The following is a 20,643-nucleotide window of genomic DNA, read 5'->3' as shown; positions in this document are numbered from 1 at the left end:
AGCTTGTCAAATGAATCATTGAAATTGACTTGCATTTGGAAAATATTTAAGTTTTGGTATACATTTTGAAGGTTTAGCATATAATTGCTTCTAATTTCATGTTATCTATTTAATTTTTTTATTTTATTCCTCATGGTTTAGGAGTTTTTCATCATAAATGTTTAGTAAAAAGCTTCCAAAAAGTTAAAATAATGTTCTGTTGAATTTTTCTTCTTTTAAAGCATTATCTAAAAATGACGTGTTATATGATGGAGAAAACCATGATTGTGAGGAAAAGCCACAAGACATTGTACAGAACATTGTAGAAGAAATGGTGAACATTGTTGTTGGAGGTAGTATACTTCATTCAAAATTATTTTACTCTGTCTATGGGATTTCATCTGACTGTGGAGACTTTGTAATGTCTGGAATAGAAAGGGCAAAATTAAAACGTTTGGAGCCAACCAATGGAAAGTTATAAATTCCACATTTAGGATTTTGGCCTTGATTCTAGAACAAATGGGTTAATATGGAAGATTTTAGCACTGAGAAATGAAATGACCAGAACTATGCTTTAAGAAGCGAAGTCTGGAAATAGGAATTCCCAGTAGGATACCAGCACAGTAATCAAAGCCTGGATAGGACAGAAACCGTGGAAATGGAGACAAAAATATGGATAAGTGATATAGTGTATATTGAATCAAGAAGACTTTGTAACTGATTAAGTAGGTAAAGAAAAGAAAATAAAGTGTGTCGGAGGCCCTCAAGATTACCCCAGGGTTTGGTGATTTCACTGGAAGCCGTCACAGTACCCAGCGTATAGTTGATGATTTATAAGTGAAAAAGTACAAAGCAGAATCATCAATAGGAAGAGGTATATGGGGTGAAGCTTGGAGAAAATCAGGTACATGCTCCAAATGTCTTCTCTCAGTGAAGTCATACAGATTGTCTTAATTCAACTTGTGAAGTGTTGTCTACCAGGGAAGCTTATTAGAGACTCAGGGCCCAAGGTTTTCATTGGGGGCTGTTATGTAGGCACCTAGCATGTACGAAAATTCCAGGCTACCAGAAGGAAGGTTGGTGTTCAGCATAAATTACACTCTTTGTACAGTTTAGACACAGTGAGTCACTTTTATCAGTTCTGGGAATAGTGGGGTCCTTCCCAAAATATAAGTTCCCAGGTGCCAGGCAAAGGGCCAGTCTTGCAAGTAGGCCTTTCTAAGGATAGGCAGTCTCTGGCCTGCTATGTTACCTCTTTTCTGCACAGGTAGTGTTTCAGTTTTTCAGTCTAAATGGATAGGTGGATGGTGGTACTATTGGTAGAGTTGAATCATCTTGGAAGATAAGTCACTTGGGAAAAAAGGCACTTATTTACTTTTGGTATACTGAATTTGACCTTCAGGTTGGCCATCCGTGTGGAAATGATTATGAAATACATAATGGAAAATAAAACTCTGGCTCAAGAGTTGCCAAGGCAGGTGCTATAGATGGGAGTCATTCTGTTAAAATTAATAGTGAAGCCATGAGATTACCAAGTGGGAAATGGTAGAGACTGAAGAAGAGACCATGATTTGAAGAGTATGAATTTAAAATATATATTAAAAAAATAAAAAATAGAGAAGAAAAAATAGCAGTACATGCCTGTGCATTCTTTAAACATATAATAGTAAAGGAGTTAAGGAGTTGGCACATTATGGCCTGTGGGCCAGATTGAACCCGCTATCTATTTTTGTATGTAAAATAATACTGTGACACAGCCATGCTTATTTGTTTTTATACTGCCTACAGAGGTCTTCTGTTGTACTACATAGGTAAAGTTGAATAGTTCCAATAGAGATTGTACGACCTCTAAAGCCTAAAATGTTTATCATCTGACCCTTTATTTAAAAAAATTGACCAGCACCTAACAGAATACAGAGTCTGAAGTGAAAGTTTTCATTTTTCTGCAACTTTTTACTTAGGAACCTAGTAGAAAACCTAGAGAAAAGTTCAAAAAAAGGTACAGTGAACACCTGTGTGTCCTTTATCTGGATTCACTAATGGTTAACGATTTTGCTATGTTTACTTTATGTATCTTTAAATACCATATACATAATGTATATGTCTTTGCCGAACCATTTGAAAATCGATTGTATACATCATGACATTTCACCCGTAAATACCTCACAGCATATATCTTCTCCAAATAAGAGCATTCTCATACATAAGCACAATTCCATTTTCATACCTAGGGAAATTAACACGATTTCAAGACTATCTAATATACATATATTTTTCAGTGTTTGCAGTTTTCCCAAAATGTGTCTTACATCCTTTTTTTTCTTTTCTAAATCCAGAACTCAACCTGGGTACACTCTTATTTGCTTATCTGTCTCTTTGGTTTAGAACAAGTCCTCTTGATTTTTCCCCCTAACTTTCATGACATTTGCTTTTTTGAAGAATCTTTTGCCTTGTAGAATATTTCAAATTTTGGATTTATTGGATGGTTTCTTTACCATCCTATATGAGTAGATTGAGGTTGTCATCTACATGATTAGTTTAGATTAAACATATTTGGCAAAAATACTGCATAGTGATATTATTAGTACTTAATATTACATCATATAAATTGGTACATAATGACAGGTTACCCCCCGTGTTGGTGGTTGGGTTGGATCATTTGGTTAAGATGGTGATTATCAGCTCTCTGTAAAAGAACATTTTTCACTTTGTGATTAATAGCTAATCTGAGGTGATACTTTGATACTTGGAGACCATATGAAAATTTATTCACCCAGTGTTTTTTTTTTGTTTTCCCCCCAAGATGAGGTCTTGCTCTGTCACCCAGGCTGGGGTGTAGTGGTACAGTCTTGGCTTACTGCACCCTCAACCTCTTGGGCTCAAGCAGTCCTCCTGCCTCAGTCTCCTGAGTAGCTGAGTCTACAGTTACACATCACCATGCCTGGCTAGTTTTTGTGTTTTTTTGTAGAGATGGGGTGTTGCTTGTGTTGTCCAGGCTGGGCTTGAACTCCTGGCCTCAAGTGATCCTCCCACCTCAGCCTCCCTAAGTGCTGGGATTACAGATGTGAACCACACACCTGGCCCACTCAATGGTTTTAGCACCCGTGGATGATCCTTGCCTTACTCAGATATTGGGTTGCAATATAGCAATTTTCTAATTCTTAACATTCGTTGACATTTTTCTATAGAGAAGAGCTCTCCCACCCTGCCCCACTCCCCCTTTAAAAAATAATACATGGGCTTAATGAATTCTTTTATTATTTGATGTGTTATAATCCTGTATCATCATTATTATTATTATTATTTTTTGTCTGCCAGTAGGAATCCCTTCAAGCTAACACCCACGTTCTTTTGATGTGATTCTATTAGTCTTTGAGCTTTTCCTTTATGTTTGGAACAGAAAGATGTTCCAGGTTCACCTTCAACTTCACTTTTCCTCAGCCCTGGAATTAGCTAGTTCTCCAAAGAGTCTTTGTCCTTTTTAGTGGGCAGTTGTTCTTAGAAACCAAGAATTGGTTACAAGATGCTCTTGTTGCTGGCTGCTGAGATGTCCTTACTTGTAGGCCTTTCCAGTGGATAGAGAGGGAAACATACAATTAGTCTTAAGTTTGTATTTGTAGTTCTACTTCACATCCAATACCACAAGGTTGCTCCTCATCTTTCTGTACTTTCTATTTGTATCTTCCGTTTCCTACAGTGAAAACCCAGATTCCCAGCAAGATGCCATTACCAACAGCAAACCTATAAAGTTCAAGATTTCTCTGTAATTATATGTATCCTTAAATATATCCTACTAAAGATGAGTGAGAGTACTGTTTTGAAAAAGTTACTTGTATTATTTTATTGGTTAATGTTTTTTAATATGAAAAATACTTACATGATTCAAAGTCAAAATTACATAAAATGCTTACTTGGAGAACTCCTCTATCAGCTCCTTCCTTCTCTGATCCTCCTTCTATAGGTAATCACTTTCACTAGCTTTTAGTTCATCTCTGGAGGTTAGGGGGTTGTGCGTACATGTCTGCTTGTACATAAGAGATGTAAGCAAAGGTGTATTTTTCATTTCCCTTTCTCACATTTTTTGTTAGAGTACTGCATGTATGTGTGTGTTGCATTTTTTCACTTAACATATATTAGAAATCATTCTATTTCAGTTGATAGAGATTTTCTTCTTTTCTCTCATGGCTTTCTGCATAATACTACCCTATGCAGATATATCATAGTTTATTCAGCCAGCCCCCTGTTGTACTTACATTGTTTCCAGTGTTTTGCTGTTACAAGTAATGTTGCAGTGAATAACTTTGTACATCTGTATTGTTTCATATTTATGGAAGTTTATTTTCAGGGCAAATTCCTAGAAATGAGATTATTGGGTCAAGTGGTAAATGAATATGAATATCTGTTAGCTATTGCTAATAAATTCCTCTTTATAGGTGTTATTCCATTTTGCACTCTTACCATTAATGTATGAGAGTGCCTTTCTCTCCACAGCTGGTAGTACTAAAAGATTTTGAGTTTTTACGAACCTGATAGGTGAGAAGTGTATCTCAGTTTGGTTTTAATGTGCATTTCTCTGACTATGAGTGAAATTAAACATCTTTTCATATCTGTAGGATCATTAGTATAACTTTTAGTGAGTCATTTATTCATGTCTTCTGTTCATTTTTCCATCAGATTTTTATCCTTTTCCCCTTAAGAATCCTTTATGTATTAGGATTCTGTGATATATTTTACAGATACTTTCTCTCAGTTTATTATTTGCCCAAGTCTTTTGATCTTATTATGGTGTGTTTTGCTGTACATAATTTTTTAAATAATTTTTTTCATACATGCCTGCATATATATTACATATGTTTAAGATAAATGGGAATATACTGTACTTATAGTTTGATAATCTGCCTTTTTCACATATTAAACTATATCCATTCACATCCATTTGAATTTCATTATATCACTGGGCCATAATTTATTTAAATAATCTCCTGTTAATACTAGCATTTAGATTATTTCCAGGTTTTTGCTTTTTATAAACATTGCTGTGATACACATTCTTACTATAGACATCTTTTTGCACTTATCTTTTGGATAAATTATAAAGAAGGAATAGCTTGATCAAGGTGTATCAATATTAAAAAATTTGTATACAGTGCTATAATGTCACTGTAATGATGGTATTTATTGTATTGTTTTAATTTGCATTTGGCTGTTTCCAGGGTCAGAACATAGGCAATTATTTTTATAGGTCAAACATTGGCAATTTTGTATATTCCAACTGAATATCATTGGACTACTTATGTTTTTTTGAATTACTATTCTTGTCTTTTTGCCTATTTTTTCCTTTTCTTTCTTCTGTTCTTATTTTCAGGAGTTCTTCATACTAAGAAATTATTCCTTGTTCAGTGTATTGTAAATATTTTTTCTACTCAGTCTTTGTTTTGTTTGAACCTTTGCTTATATTATTTTCTTTTTCTTTCTTTCTTCCTTTTTTTTTTTTTTTTTTTTGAGATGGAGTCTTGCTCTATCGTCCAGGCTGGAGTGCAGTGGCAAGATCTCGGCTCACTGCAGCCTCTGCCTATCGGGTTCAAGCAGTTGTTCTTCCTCAGCCTCCCGAGTAGCTGGGATTACAGGTGCACACCACCATGCCCGGCTAATTTTTGTATTTTTTTAGTAGAGATGGGGTTTTACCATGTTGGCCAGGCCGGTCTTGAACTCTTGACTTTGTGATCCACCTGCCTTGGCCTTCCAAAGTGCTGGGATTACAGGCGTGAGCCACCGCGCCTGGCCTATATTTTTATTTCCGAGCACATACTTGACCAAAAAAAAATTTTTAAAGATTATCTTTTTATTTGTGGTTTCTGTTTTTGTCTTGCTTAAAATGGATTTTACCACCCTAAGATTATAAAATACAATATGATACCTTTTTCTAATACTTTGTTTTTATTTTTTGACTTTAGCTCTTTAATTCATCTCAGATTTATTTTTCTGTATGGTATGAAATTGCATAGCTAATTATAACCTATGGAAGTAATCATTTCTCAATTAATTTGAAATGAAAATTTTATCCTAAATGGTTCTGTTTTTTGAGTTTTCTGTACAGTTGTAATGAGCTATTTGTCTATTCCTAACCAGTGTTGAATTATGTAAAATATTTTGGCTTTATAGTACATTTTGATTTTCATAGTGCAAGGCCTCCCTCTTCAATTTTTTCTTTAGTTTTTAATTTTTGTATTCTATAGTATCAATTTTTAAAATATCTATTAAATGTATTTTGTTAGGTGAACCTTAGAACCACTTTATTAAGTTCAAAAATTAAAGCTTACTTAGTAATTGAAATTGTAACGTGCTTATAAGTTAACTTGGGAAGATAATATCTTCTTTGCAACAGTATCGAGTCTTCTCCTCCGGAAACATAAAAAGTTCATTTAGTCAAGTCTTTTACGTCATTCAGGAAAGTTTTATTGTTTTCTTCATTTGGCTCACGCACATTTTTTGTTAAATTATTTCTATATTTTTGGTTTAGTTTTGATAATATTTTGGTTGAGTCCTTTCTTCTCTATTCCCTAATTTAATTGGAATATAGAAAAATTCCTGTTTCTCCATATTTATCTCCTATTTGGTCACCTTCTGAACTCATATTATTTCTAAAAGTTTTTCATTTGGCTATTTTTTCTAAGTGAATAATGATATTTTTATCTTTGTCTCTTCCTTTACAGCATTTATACCTTATTTTTGTTTGTTTCTTTTTGTTACATCACATTGGCTAGAACCTCCAGAAAATGTTGAATAGTGTTAATGATGGCAAGGATATTCTTTTATTTTTTTTTAACATTATTGCTATACTTCACCATTTAATTTGATGATTGCTTTTGTTTTTGGAGGATACTCTTTATCAAATTAAGTAAGTTTTCTTGTTTGATTAAAAGATACTTTTATCTTTTGTATATACATGACTATGTGTGCATTGGTATGAATTTTACTTTTGTTTTTTAAATCAGGAGTAGCAGTTGATTTTTTTATGACTTTTCATCATTTTAGAAATTTTTTTTGTTGTTATTGTTAATTCTTCTTCATCCTTTCTGTTCTTTTCCACATCTGACACTATACAGATGTTGAATATTCTAGATCATGTCCTCGATTGCTATTGCAATCTTCTCTAATTTCCATCATTTTGTCTTAGGGTTTTACATTCAACGAGAATGTTACAAGGGTTTTTCCATTTTGCAAATATTTTTTAGTAATATCCATTCTACTGCTTTTTCCAATGTAGTTTTTGTTTCAGTAATGTTTTTGTCCCCAAGAACCCCATTTTTCTCTGAGCTTTTTTTTTTTTTATAGCACTTTGCTCTTGTGTATTATTGCAACATTCCTTCACTTATCACTGACTATACTAACTGGAACTATCACAGCTGTGAAATCTAATTCCCCATTTGCTCAGATTGCTGTCTTTTGTCTTCACTTTTGAGCTGTAAACTTTATGTTTTTGCCTATTTGTAGAAAGAGAGACTAGATTTGATCAATCTACTCTCAGTAATTGTGTATGTGTTTTTTCTATTTCTTGTGAGGCCTTCCTTTCCCAAATTCATGAGGTGACTGTGGTCCAGAGGCAGACCTCATTTCTAAGCTGAGAGCAAAGAAGCAGGTACCTCCTTTGAGCAGGGTATGGCTCTAGCGGCCCTTGGGCTGTGTAGGCCCATATTATTCACCATGTTGTCAACAGAAGCCAAAGTCAAGTGAAGCTTGGGATGAATGCTGTACACTTTTTATATATTCTACACTGAGGGAGATCTTCACACTTGTTGATTTGTTCTCACTCTCCCAACCCTTGCCAGGGAATCTTAAGCTGGCATCATTCAGTAATGGCTTTAATTGGAAATAATTAAGTAGAAACAGAGTAGGAGCCTAGAACCTTAGTTGGTTTTCCTTCTGTGTTTATTGCAGCATTCCCAGTTAGCTGAGATACTGCTCTCTCCTTTCCTGGCCTACTTGTTCTGTTAGGAGACCTACTAAACAAATAACCTACTTTAATTAGCAGGCAGTGATCAAATACAGTCTAGATGATCATGGCTGTGGTCAGCTCTATTGATAGACATTGGCATGGTTCCCCAAGCTCTTTGATTTGCATCTTCCCTCTTACCTCATAGCACCTTGCCATTCTAGGCTTTGAAGTCTTTTAGAACCCAAGTGGTAAAACAATCATATCTCTCAGGTTGGCCTATTCTTTGCATGTGTTCAGTCATAAGCAATAAATTAAATGGCTTTTCCTTTGATCTCAACCTACTTTCTAGGAATTCCTCAAAGTTTATGATCCAGTGATATGCTCCTTAGTTTATCAGCGTTATTAAAAGTACATCTCTTGTTTATATATTTTTTTTGTAATTTCAGTGGGATTTGTCAAAGGAGAAGGTAAATTGGTAGGCTCAATTCACCACCTTGAAAGTAGAAGTTTGCATCTATGTTTAAAGGATAATTAGAGGAAAAAACATGAGACAGTAATAATACTAACTGTATTAAGTGCTTCCTGTATATCCCAAATGATTTTATGTGCTTGTATTTATTCATTTACTCTTCCCTCAAACACTGGGGTGTTTAGGTACTATTACTATCCCCTCTTTACAAATGAGAAAACTGAAATAATGAGTGATTATTCCTTTCGAAGAAGTGATAAAGTGAAGATTTCAAGCCACAGGGGTGTGGCTTCAAAGTCTAAAAAGAAAATCAGGAAATGTTTTCAGTTTCTTTGAGAAATTTCTTGAGATGGAAAGGAGGAAAGTAATATCAAAGAATATTGAGTATTCATTTGAGAAATTTAATTAAAGAGAGGGAAGAAAATGGACAAGAGCTGCGGTGTAGCAAGAGGTGAAGGAAGATTTTGTGTGTATGTGTGAAAATATTTGAATGTTTATTGGATAATGGGGAAGATCCAGTTGTGTGCACAAAATTGAAAAAGCAATGTTAAAAATACTTAGTGGAGGAAGATACTGTTGAAGGCAGGAAGAGATGTATTTTTGTGGTGCTGCAAGAGACAGTGAGGGAGTCTATGTTAAATTACCTGATTTTTAGCTAAGTAGTAGGTGGAAGTCATTTGTTAAGGGGAGGTGGGGAGAGAATCATAGGAAGAGATGTAATTGGGTGCAGAGAGAAAAAGTTTTGGAATAAGTACTCTGGGGAATGAGATAGGAACTCAGTTTCTAATAATCGTTGTTAGTTTTTTTCTGAGTCTTTCCACAGTCTTTACATATGTAAATTCTTTTTTTAAAAAAATTTTTTTGTAGCGATGGTGTCTCACTATATTGCCCAGGCTGGTCTTGAGCTCCTGACCTCAAGTGATCCTCCCACCTTGGCCTGCCAGAGTGCTGGGATTATAGGCATGAGCCACCGTGCCTGGCCTATGCATTCTTTATATATGTAATATATAAAAGCTATAGTGGTATTTAGCACATCAAATATTAGCATATTAAAGCTCCAAAAGTCCTCTTAAGAAAGCATCTGTTTTGTGTAACAGTTTTCATAGTGTATTTTATTACTGAACATATTTTTCATGTTATACTTATTAATGTAAAACTTGCTTCGGAATTATCCAGTTTTTTTAACCTCCCAGGTTCAAGTGATTCTCCTGCCTCAGCCTCCCGAGTAGCTGGGATTATAGGCGCCCGCCACCGTGCCCAGCTTATTTTTGTATTTTTAGTAGAGACAAGGTTTCACCATGTTGGCCAGGCTAGTCTGGAACTCCTGACCTCGTGATCCACCCGCCTCGGCCTCCCAAAGTGCTGGGATTACAGGTGTGAGCCACCGCACCCAGCCTATCCAGTTTAATCTATTCCAGGGTGTTCTGATTTGGAGAGGAGAAAGCAACTTCTGGGTAGGGGAACCAGAAGCTGCTACTCCTTTCATATTACTCAAGTCACTCAAAAGTTGGAGACATGTTATCAATTAGTAACAAAATTAGTAATAACTACCACTTACTGAGTACCAGTTTTATTCTTTATGTCTTGTATGTGTGTTTTGGTGGTTCCTCATAGACCTCATTATTTCTGTTACTTATGAAGAAACCCAGGCAAAGAAAGATGAAATAATTTACCCCATTAACTGGTGAAGACATGATTGAAACACAGGTCTTTAATGTTTCAGAATCTATGTTCCTTATAGTACAGCATGTGTCTCTCGCACTATCTTATAGTTTTCTTTCAATTGGTAGCATGAAAGAGTTTCATTATACCTAGAGTAGTTCTGGAACTTGGTATTATTTTCATTATCTCTGTTTGTTCTACCAGAAGTCATTTGTTTCTGTTTATATTAATTACAAGTATGATTACTCAAAGTGACCTAGTGAAAAATTTTCAGTGGTGTAGGTCATTATTTCCCTGGCTGTGTTCCAAAGAACATAAATTGTTAGAGATATTCATAGGAATTCTAAAAACGGGAAGGGGGCTCATGGTAAAATAAATTTTGGGAACACAACATACTGTATATCCTTGGAGAGTTTTGTACGTATTAGCAACTTAAAGTCTGCAATAAAGAAACCTATTTCCCAGCATTTCCTGAACTAATTTGACAATGAGATATTTTTTCGAGGAATTTGTCTTCACATCTCAAGTCATTAGCATTCATCAAAACCCAGTTCAGTAAATGCTAATATAGACTAAAAGTAAGCTTCTGTTTTGGCACATCCTGGTTAGCCTTTCATCAGCTAAGTGTGTTTCATTGCCAGAGCAACGTAAGGATTGTATTTGGAAGTATGCCAGATGCATACTTATTTAGTAGTAAGTATGCTAACCTTTAAATGGTGCCAATACATATTTTACTTTACATTGCTTTCCTGCCACTGTTTCATTTTAAATACTCTATGCTTTTTAAATATACTTCGGTTAAGTCAGATATATTTGCATGGTTTTTATTCTTATCATTTTAGATATGGGAGAAGGGACTACTATAAATGCAAGTGCAGATGGCAACATTGGAACTATAGAGGATGGTAGTGACAGTGAAAATACTCAAGCAAATGGAATTCCAGGAACACCAATTTCTGTTGCATATACACCATCCTTACCTGATGATAGATTGTCAGTCTCTTCCAATGATACTCAGGTATAAATGGAGGGGTGGGGAGGGGGAGAAATCCTGTTAATCTTACAAATTTATAGACTACCACCACCTTGTCATGGAGTATTTTCAGGTGATGATGCTGCCTGATTTTTATTTAGTTTGGGGAAATAAGAAGCTTGGGTTTTTTTTTCCTTCATTTGTATAAATTACAGCGATTTTTTCCCCTTCGTATTTTGACAGTTACATTTCCAACTTTAAGGTATGTCTCATCTATGTTTACGTCTTGTCCACACCCATCTACCAATTGAATTAACATTTAATAACAACATTCTTATTACATATTCACAAGATAATTCTGGTATGGGCTGAATATTTCTAATCTGAAATTCAAAATGCTCCAAATCCAAAACTTTTTGAGTGCCAAGATGACGCTCAAAGGTCATACACAAAGGAAATGCTCATTGGAGAATTCCACATTTTGGATTTTGGGATTAGGATGCTCATTCGGTATAATGCAGACAGTCCAAAATCCAAAAAAATCTGAAATCCAAAACACTTCTGGTCCCAAGCATTTCAGGTAACTCAACGTGTGTTGTAGGGTGAGAAAACTTTTAGAAATTTAGGGAGCTTCACCTTAACCTTTGTTCAGGGCTGCAAAGAAATCAGTACCATGGTAATGACAGGTTCTTTTTCTCCTTCCTACCTTATGTTTTGTGTGTAAAAAATCTGCCTTTTTAGTTAAAGGAGTCCTCCACTAAGTGTCCTATATTAGGAGTACATTTTCTTGGCTTGGTTGACCTTCAGTTTATGTTTGCCCAGAGTGAGACAAAAAATAAAATAGGATAAAAGCATAAAACAGTCAGTGACAGGTAGTAGGGAGTATAATTTAGGTCTTTGGATAGGATCTTGTCAGGCATGATTTATCAGTTTTTTGTCAGTAATAGTATGAGCTGGGTAAATTTTAAGAGTTTATTTGGTTTATTAATAAGGAATATTTTTAAAGTGCATTTTTAAAGGTATTTATTGTTGGGTGTGGTCCGTGGAGTATAAAAGAAAAAAATGTGGCAGATTCCCTCATCTGGTTCCCCTTCCAATAGTAGGGGAATCTCCACCTGTTAGTGAATTGAATGAAATACAGTAGAAGGCTGAAGTGATTTTACACTGGCAAATATCTCTAAAATTTTCGTGGTATGTTAACTTGTTTAGGAATCTGGAAATTCTTCAGGACCTTCACCTGGTGCTAAGTTTTCCCACATTTTACAAAAGGATGCCTTTCTAGTATTCAGGTCATTGTGTAAACTGTCAATGAAACCGCTGTCAGATGGACCACCAGATCCAAAGTAAGTTATTAACTGTTTTGCCTGACAAATAGAGGTTTTTAGGCTTGAAACTTACTGTTAAGGTAATGTTTGGATTTTCTTTTGTTCTGTTTGTCCTATAGAACCATAAAAAAAAATTGGGTGGAGGGGGGAGGTATTTTACGTTTCAGAAAAAAGTATTGAAAAACAATTCAAAACTGCTGGAGTAGATAACTTACACTATTTCCTAAAGGGTTTGTGACTTATACTATTTTCTAAAAACAGAAAGTTTCAGCATTGCTGGAATAGATAACTTACACTATTTCCTAAAGGGTATGACAGCATTCTAGAATAGTGCCTGGTGCATAGGAGGGGCTCAATAAGTATTATCAAATGAATGAATTAATGAATTCTTATTTCCATATAAGTAACTTTGGAGCTGATGTAACCCTGTATCCCAGCCCTAGGTTTCTAAAAACTGCCAGTCAAAAGGTACTAAAACCTAAAAGAAAGAAATCTTAAAAGTTGTCATGAAAGATAATGCATATTCACTAAGGTCTGACAAAATGCCCTAGGATGATATCTTTGTCTATTGGGATCAGGAAGAACTTTGAGTTAGGAGCCACTTGTCTAATTTTCATGAAATAGATTAAACCCTAGGAAAGTGCCATTTTTGTAAGTCATAAGTGGTCAAGTATCTCTCATGATTCAAATGTAACTAATTACTCTTGAGATTGAGTTTGGAAGTTATATGAGTTGCCCGCCTCTCTAATATTGCAGCATGATGTATTGTAGTATGACAATTTTAGAACTTTCTGCAGAAAGAAACCTTGGAGCAGACCATAACTTTAAGAAAGGGATATTGAAATAGAGATGTAAGGAAACAGTACTTCAATTTAAAAAAATTCTATGGAGCGTTTCAGTTTCTGAGTGCCAACTGAGCAGACCAGAGACAGTTGCTGTGAAAACTTCGTACATATGTGGAAACTACATTTGTTATATTTGTTTAATTTCGTCAGATTGTACCAGTTCAGGGAGAAACATCCTTTAGACCCAGAAGCCTAAAATCATAAAATATTTTTAGACCCAAACCCTAAGTCAGAAATCAACATTCGAAAATCTCATTAAAAAATCGACAGTTTTGAATTTTAAAAAGTCTCATTCAAAAATCACCAGTTTTAACATCTCATTCTGAATCAATGAAGACCTACTTTGAGAAAGAGATAAGAATTTGGTATTATTGCTGAAGGCCATTTTTGCCATGCTTTAAAAATGTTATTGACCATTAAAGCCTCAGATGCTTTTTTCTAAATCAAATGTAAAAATTGTGATTCGAAAGAATGCTAGAAACAGAAAAGAAGAAATTCTTTAAAATGCTGAGAATGAAAAGGACACAAAGGAAAATAATATGAATTTTGAGGAGTGCTTAGTAGGGAAGAGTATGTTCATTTATTACTGAAAAAAGAGTGATCTGGTTTTGAAAAGATGCTATCTTTAATGTTACAAAGGATTCTTATGAGGAATAATGTAAATTAACAAGCCTTATACTTAGTGGGTTTAAACCAAATATTAGGAAATTTTGTTTGAAGACCTTCTTGACTTGACTATCAGCATCATTAAACAATGGAATTGAATACTGAGTACACCCTTAGAAGCTATTCTTTTTCCAAAAGAATATGTAGTTTTCTGTCTTTAATGATTTTTTTTTTTTTTTTTTTTTTTTTTTTTGCCAAAAGTCAAGCTTTTGTAGTTACATAATTTTCTTTTTTTTTGTCTTTGCTTCCCCTTATATTTTCTGGTCTTGCTAAAATGATAATCCAGGAAATGTTCTTTAATCCAGAATCATAATTTGAAACTACCCCATGAAAAACTGCAGACCTGAAATTTCCAGCCTCTTTTGCCTATCAAAAGTATAACTTATTGTGTCATAAGGCAGTTGTCTAATCATTTCTTCATTCATTATTGCCTTGTACACAGTAGGTATTTAATAAATGGATGAATACAAGAATAAGTCCATTAATTTTTTTTTAGCATGTACAGTATACAAGATATTTTGTTAAATGTTGGGAATACAAATATAAAACATACTTAGAACAAACACTCATTGTTATAGAATGGTAAGCTGCAGGATTTAATTATAATAGGAATTGAGCATAATAGGTGATAAATGTGAGCTAGAATAGGAAGTAGTGTGTAAGCCTTGGAAGACTAGAACAGGAGGGGAGGTGGTGAGTTAATTTGTAGTTCCCTGTAGCTATTTGAAGTCTTAGTTCTCGCTGTCTCTAACTTGATTTATCTAAGCATTTTTTTGGTAATTATGTATTTGCTGCACATATTCTTAGATTCAAAGGAAGACTCAGCACAATGGCCATCTTAGAAACATGACTGTGTAATAATGAGCCATAATATATCGGCTCCAGTTTTATTTCAGAGAAAGTAGTATTTTTTTGTGATACCCATTTACATGAAATTAACAATTCCTTATTGGATTTACATAGCTTCTTGAATTACTTGACACTCATAACCATAAAATTTTTCAGGTGGAAATCAAGGGCAATTAAGTTTACTATACAGTGTAAATGTGACTGAAAGCAGCATTTGGGCTACTTCTCCCCGCCCCCCCCCAAAAAAAAAAAAAAAAAAAGAACCAACTGCTAGAGCATTTTGGTGTGTTCTGCATTTGAAATTTTGTTGCCTGGGATCAATGTCCTTGGTCTGTTAGGCTTAAGAGATCAGTTTCAATGGGAGGAAAATTGTGTTTGCAAAATCAAATAATTAAAACACTAGATAGTGATCAGAAACATGCCATAGTATATTGATTGGGAAAAAATTTAAAAATTTTAAGCCAAAAACTACTTATTCAGCTTTTCATTACAAAATTATTTAGAATAAGTTGCTAAGCTATTTAAGTTTGTATTTTTATTTTATTTTATTATCATTATTTTTTGGACACGGAGTCTCACTCTGTCACCCAGGCTGGAGTGCAGTGGTGCGATCTCAGCTCACTGCAACCTCCACCTCCCAGGTTCAAGTGATTCTCCTGCCTCAGCCTCCCAAGTAGCTGGGATTACAGGTGCCCACCACCACACTCGAGTAATTTTGTATTTTTAGTAGAGACGGGGTTTCACCATGTTGGCCAGGCTGGTCTCAAATTCCTGACCTCAAGTGGTCCACCTCCCTCTCAAAGTGCTGGGATTACAGGCATGAGCCACCACGCCTGGCCTTAAAGTTTTTAATTGTTCTGAATACCTGTATATTTATTTCAAAAGAAAAAAAATCTTTAAATGGTTACTGAAAAAGTAAGCTTGAATTAGTGCTGTCACTTGTTAATGCAACCAAAACTTTTTTATTATTGTTTAGGATTTTTGAGTAGCATAACCAGAAAAAAGTCCATTGGAACTGTTGTGTATTAATACTAAATATGGCATTTAATCTGAGAAGTTGATGATGATTTGTAAGAAGTATGGTTGTGAAAGAAAGGAACACAGCATATATCTTCACATTATTTTTTTCTTTTCCAGTGAAACAATAGGTTGATGTTAAATATTTGTGAATTTTTTTTTTCTTTTTAAAAAGTTTGTGGGCCAGGCGCGGTGGCTTATGCCTGTAATCCCAGCACTTTGGGAGGCCGAGGTGGGTGGATCATGAGGTCAGGAGATCAAGACCATCTTGACTAACACAGTGAAACCCCGTCTGTACTAAAAATACAAAAAATTAGCTGGGCGTGGTGGCGGGTGCCTGTAGTCCCAGCTACTTGGGAGGCTGAGACAGGAGAATCGCTTGAACCCGGGAGGCGGAGGTTTCAGTGAGCTGAGATCGCTGCACTCCAGCCTTGGTGACAGAGTGAGACTCTGTCTCAAAATAAATAAATAAATTTAAAAAGTTTGTGAATGAAAGCACCTGTTGTTAGTGGCTAAGTTGTTCATGTACTGTACTTTTTTTATGTTATAGAATTTTCTTTTCCTCTCCATTTACAAAGTTTATGAAATTATGATTATGTGTATCTGGAAATATTTTTGGAACAACTATTATTACCATAATGCCAACCTTGTTCATATACTGTGCCTTCTTTTTTACATTTTAGGTCTCATGAACTACGATCCAAGATTCTTTCGTTGCAGTTACTTCTATCCATTCTGCAGAATGCAGGACCTATTTTCAGGACAAATGAGATGTTTATTAATGCTATTAAACAGTATCTTTGTGTCGCACTCTCAAAAAATGGAGTCTCATCTGTTCCAGAGGTTTTTGAGCTTTCTCTTTCTATATTTCTTACTTTGTTGTCAAATTTCAAGACACATCTGAAGATGCAAATTGAGGTATGTTTTGCATTTAGCCATTGAAATATAATATTACTATTGGATATTTCATTTGTTTCATGTTAAATTATATTTGAATACACTGCAAAGTTCTCCAGAATGTGAAATAATATTTGTATATTGCCATGCACTTATTTTTTTTCGTTCATCTGTTCAACTAATATGTGCCAATGAAGTACTAGGCACTGGATAAGCACTAAGAATGCAAAATGAAATAAGATGGCGCCACTGTCCTCAAGGAACTTATACTAGTTGAATAAATGGTTCTTGCTCTCTTGAATTAATTTGGTCCTTATAATAGCTTTGCCATTGTCTATGTGGTATATTATAATTTGTTTATCTTAAAAGAAAGTTCCAAATATATATTGCATTTCCATTATTTTAAACCATTTGTAAGTATTAGGCATTTTAAAAGATGTGATTGAGGGGCATTATATTTTGGGGTTCTGTTTTGGATATTTGAAAAAAATTATTATTTTCTTTGTACTTTTTTTTTTTAATGTATATATTCCTAAAGTTTTCTCCCAGGATCTTTAGAAATAGAATAGCAATCATGTGGTTCTAAAATATTGTCAGTGATTTAGTAGAACTAAATTAGGGATTTTTTCAATCGTGTCTGCATGTGTTGTGCAAGTGTACCAGTTTCTTTTTTTTTTTTCTTTTTTTTTTTTGAGATGGAATTTCCCTCTTATTGCCCAGGCTGGAGTGTAATGGTGCGATTCCGACTCACCACAACCTCCGCCTATCGGATTCAAGTGATTCTCCTGCCTCAGCTTCCCGAGTAGCTGGGATTATAGGCGTGTGCCACCACGCCTGGCTAATTTTGTATTTTTAGTAGAGACGAGGTTTCTCCATGTTGGTCAGGTTGGTCTCAAACTCCCGACCTCAGGTGATCTGTCCGCATCCGCCTCCCAAAGTGCTGGGATCATAGGCGTGAGCCACTGTGCCCAGCCTTAAGTGGTTTTTTTTTTTTTTAAGGTGTACCAGTTTCTGATTTTTTGTTTTCATCTTCAAATAAAACTTAAAAATAGTACTTTATGTTTTACCAATTTAATGAATGCTTTTTTCAATTTGTTATTTGTTGAAATGTTGTTTTGGTTGTGATGCTGTATGTTTTTAAAATACTCATTTTTATGTTGTCAGTTTTTACCTTCATATTATGTTTGATATACAGGTTATATTTTAATTTTTGTTAATTTTATATTTAATCCTAACCCAAGACTCATAATTCACTAGCTTGTTAGAAAGGATAAATTATTTTTCCAGAATTTTGAAATGGCTAAAATAGTCATATTATCCTTTAATGTTAATGTTCTGTAATAGCTATCAAGATTGATTTAGAACATTGTTGTGAGAATGAAACAGAATTAGGCCTTGGTATTTTAAGTGAAAAGCTTTTTAATTTGGGCCTTATTTTTGGACAGGAACATTTTTGGTGCCTGACATCATATGATGTATGATGTCAAGTTTTAAGAGTTTGCCATATGTCTTTTAAGATAATACAAGGCGTTTAACTAGGAAGAGTGGAAGAGTTGCCGTTTTTAGATAGTTTTTACCCATTATCTGTAGGAACTATAAATAAAATACGTTAAAAAAACTTTTGGAACTTTTGCTTTTGTAAAAAACCAGAAGTCTTTCATCTGATGATGAGACATTTAAGTTGGCATTAGAAAATTTTGTAATACTTTGTGTAGCCAATTACAGATTTTTTTGGACACTGATATTCTGCTTCTGTAGGTACTGTTTACAGACTGTAAAATACAAATTCTTAGATCTAGATATCAAAAATTATTTGAGATTACTGTTTTTGCACAGCAAATTCAACTTTGCAAAAATGAATTTGAAAGGAAAAACTTTAAGAAATTTCTTGTCAATTTGTAGATGTTAGATTCTCATTACAAAATTATTGTAATATTCTGATTTTTAAAAATTAGGTTTATTTCACTCCTTATTGTCCCTCAGGGGGAGATAATGAGGATAAAATGCGATAAATATAGATATACTTTCAAAAATGTTATACACACTCAAATTATAAATGAGTTGAGCGCCGGGCGCAGTGGCTCACGCCTGTAATCCCAGCACTTTGGGAGGCCGAGGCAGGTAGATCACCTGAGGTCAGGAGTTCAAGACTAGCCTGACCAACATGGAGAAACCCCATCTCTACTAAAAATACAAAATTAGCCAGGTGTGGTGGTGCCTGCCTGTAATCTGAGCTACTTGGGAGCAGAGGCAGGACAATCGCTTGAACCTGGGAGGCAGAGGTTGCAGTGAGCTAAGATCGCGCCATTGCACTCCAGCCTGGTCAACAAGAGCAAAACTCCGTCTCAAAAAAAAAAAAAAATGCTGAACGTGGAGAAGGCCCAGCTATGAAAACCTAAATTTGCAAAACAAAATTGTTTTTACATGAAGATTCATTTTATGAGAATATTCACTTCAGAGTTTCTGTGATGTGATTTTTTTCATGGGTCTTAAATTATATATCTATTCCAGAAGATACAGTTTATGTACAACTTTTCGGGAGAACATATGTGAAGACAGCATACTTAAGATATAGCTGTTGTTCCACATACATACATTATAGGTGCTCAATAAATTATTAAAAGGTTGATTTTTTTAGAGCCCCTATTATGATAGGCATAGTATCTTATATTACGGCAATAGGCTTTTGCTTATTAGTGCAATTTGATAAACCATAGATAGTAGCTAAAATTTTTTCTTCCCTCTCTCTTCCAGTCTATGTTATTTATTTTGTTAATCAGAGAATCCCAAAAGTTTTTGATTCACGAGTCTGACTTTTCATGAAAGTTGCACTTTGGCCAGAGGAATACCGCCAGTTCTATGTTCTATTTATTAAGCAGACAGGGCCAAACAACTTAATGGATATTTGTCTTCACAGCCTACTATGTATTTCAAAGACAATAGTATGCATAAAGTAAAAGAAAAATAATGTTTTTATTTTATTCTTAACCACAATTACTTAACCACTGGGATGTGTGTGCCTGTTAGAAACTGCACACAGCTTCTTAGATCTTGGAATTGAGCACTGTCCCCCTCATTCCTGTACTTCATTGGTTTTCATTCAGTACTTGGTTTTTTATCATAGCAACTACCAAAACCCAGCTTTGCAGAGATAATTATGTCATTGAAGGGAATGTAGTGTGATCTATTTGAAACCATGAGCAATCTTTTGAGGTATCCAACAGATGTATCTCCCTCTGAATTTTGCCTCAGAATTTTTTCATGGCACCCTCATGAGTTTGCTACAGCATTCTGGGGTACCTTGATGCAGTTTTTGGGAATTGTGGCCATGTTGCCATAAGTATTTATTGAACACCTACTATGTGCCCTGCAATATGGACGTGATCCTTATTAAGAAAGATCTGGTCATTACTGTCTTCAAGCTTACAGTCTATAGGAGATACTGATATTAAACAAGTAAATAGAAATATGCTGAGTTTTGTGAAAGAAAATCACATTACAGGGGTACCTAATCCAGTTAGGGGGAGATACTGTAAATGTGATTTTCTGGGTTCATAATGCATATGTTTCATAAATGTTAATATGTTGGTTGTTTCAGTCATTCCTTCTTAAAGTCACTTTTATAGAATACATTTAAATCTGAAAATTCTTATCTGTTAAATTGAAATTTATCTCATTAGGTTGATTAACTCATTGCTTGATTATTTAGTGTAAAGAGTAGTGAGAAATAGTTCATATGTAGTTTTCAAACAGTAGAGATTTTCACTTTTGTGAGTAATTAGAAAAATAAAACCGTATGAGACTTAGATTGTTTTTATTGTGTTGATTAGAGTATCAGTTACATTTAAATCTACAAACAGGCCTCTTAGTACTAGAACGTCTCTGAAAAATATAACTGACGAACAGAAGTATAAATTACTCTTTTGGAGGGGGATTAAAAAAGTGTAAGTTATATTCTGTAAAAATGTTCAAGAAATTATCATCTAGAGGAACTCTAAATCTTTGCATATTTCTTTTGTAGCAGC

General features: G+C 34.6%; 1 protein-coding gene across 2 annotated transcripts in view; it reads left to right on the top strand.

Annotated features, from left to right (window-relative positions):
• The window catches only part of ARFGEF1 (ADP ribosylation factor guanine nucleotide exchange factor 1), a 143,948-nt gene that overhangs the window by 53,092 nt on the left and 70,213 nt on the right, over positions 1 to 20,643 (top strand). For both annotated transcript variants that reach the window (XM_054497547.2, XM_054497546.2), the window contains exons 8-11: positions 222 to 332; positions 10,889 to 11,064; positions 12,229 to 12,362; positions 16,405 to 16,639. In XM_054497547.2, the coding sequence (XP_054353522.2) occupies positions 222 to 332; positions 10,889 to 11,064; positions 12,229 to 12,362; positions 16,405 to 16,639 (656 nt within the window). The remainder of the gene's footprint in view (positions 1 to 221; positions 333 to 10,888; positions 11,065 to 12,228; positions 12,363 to 16,404; positions 16,640 to 20,643) is intronic.

Source organism: Pongo pygmaeus, chromosome 7, assembly GCF_028885625.2.
Source record: "Pongo pygmaeus isolate AG05252 chromosome 7, NHGRI_mPonPyg2-v2.0_pri, whole genome shotgun sequence".
Classification (NCBI taxonomy): domain Eukaryota; kingdom Metazoa; phylum Chordata; class Mammalia; order Primates; family Hominidae; genus Pongo; species Pongo pygmaeus.
The sequence above is the reverse complement of the archived record's forward strand: the minus strand, read 5'-3'. Positions and strand labels throughout refer to the sequence as shown.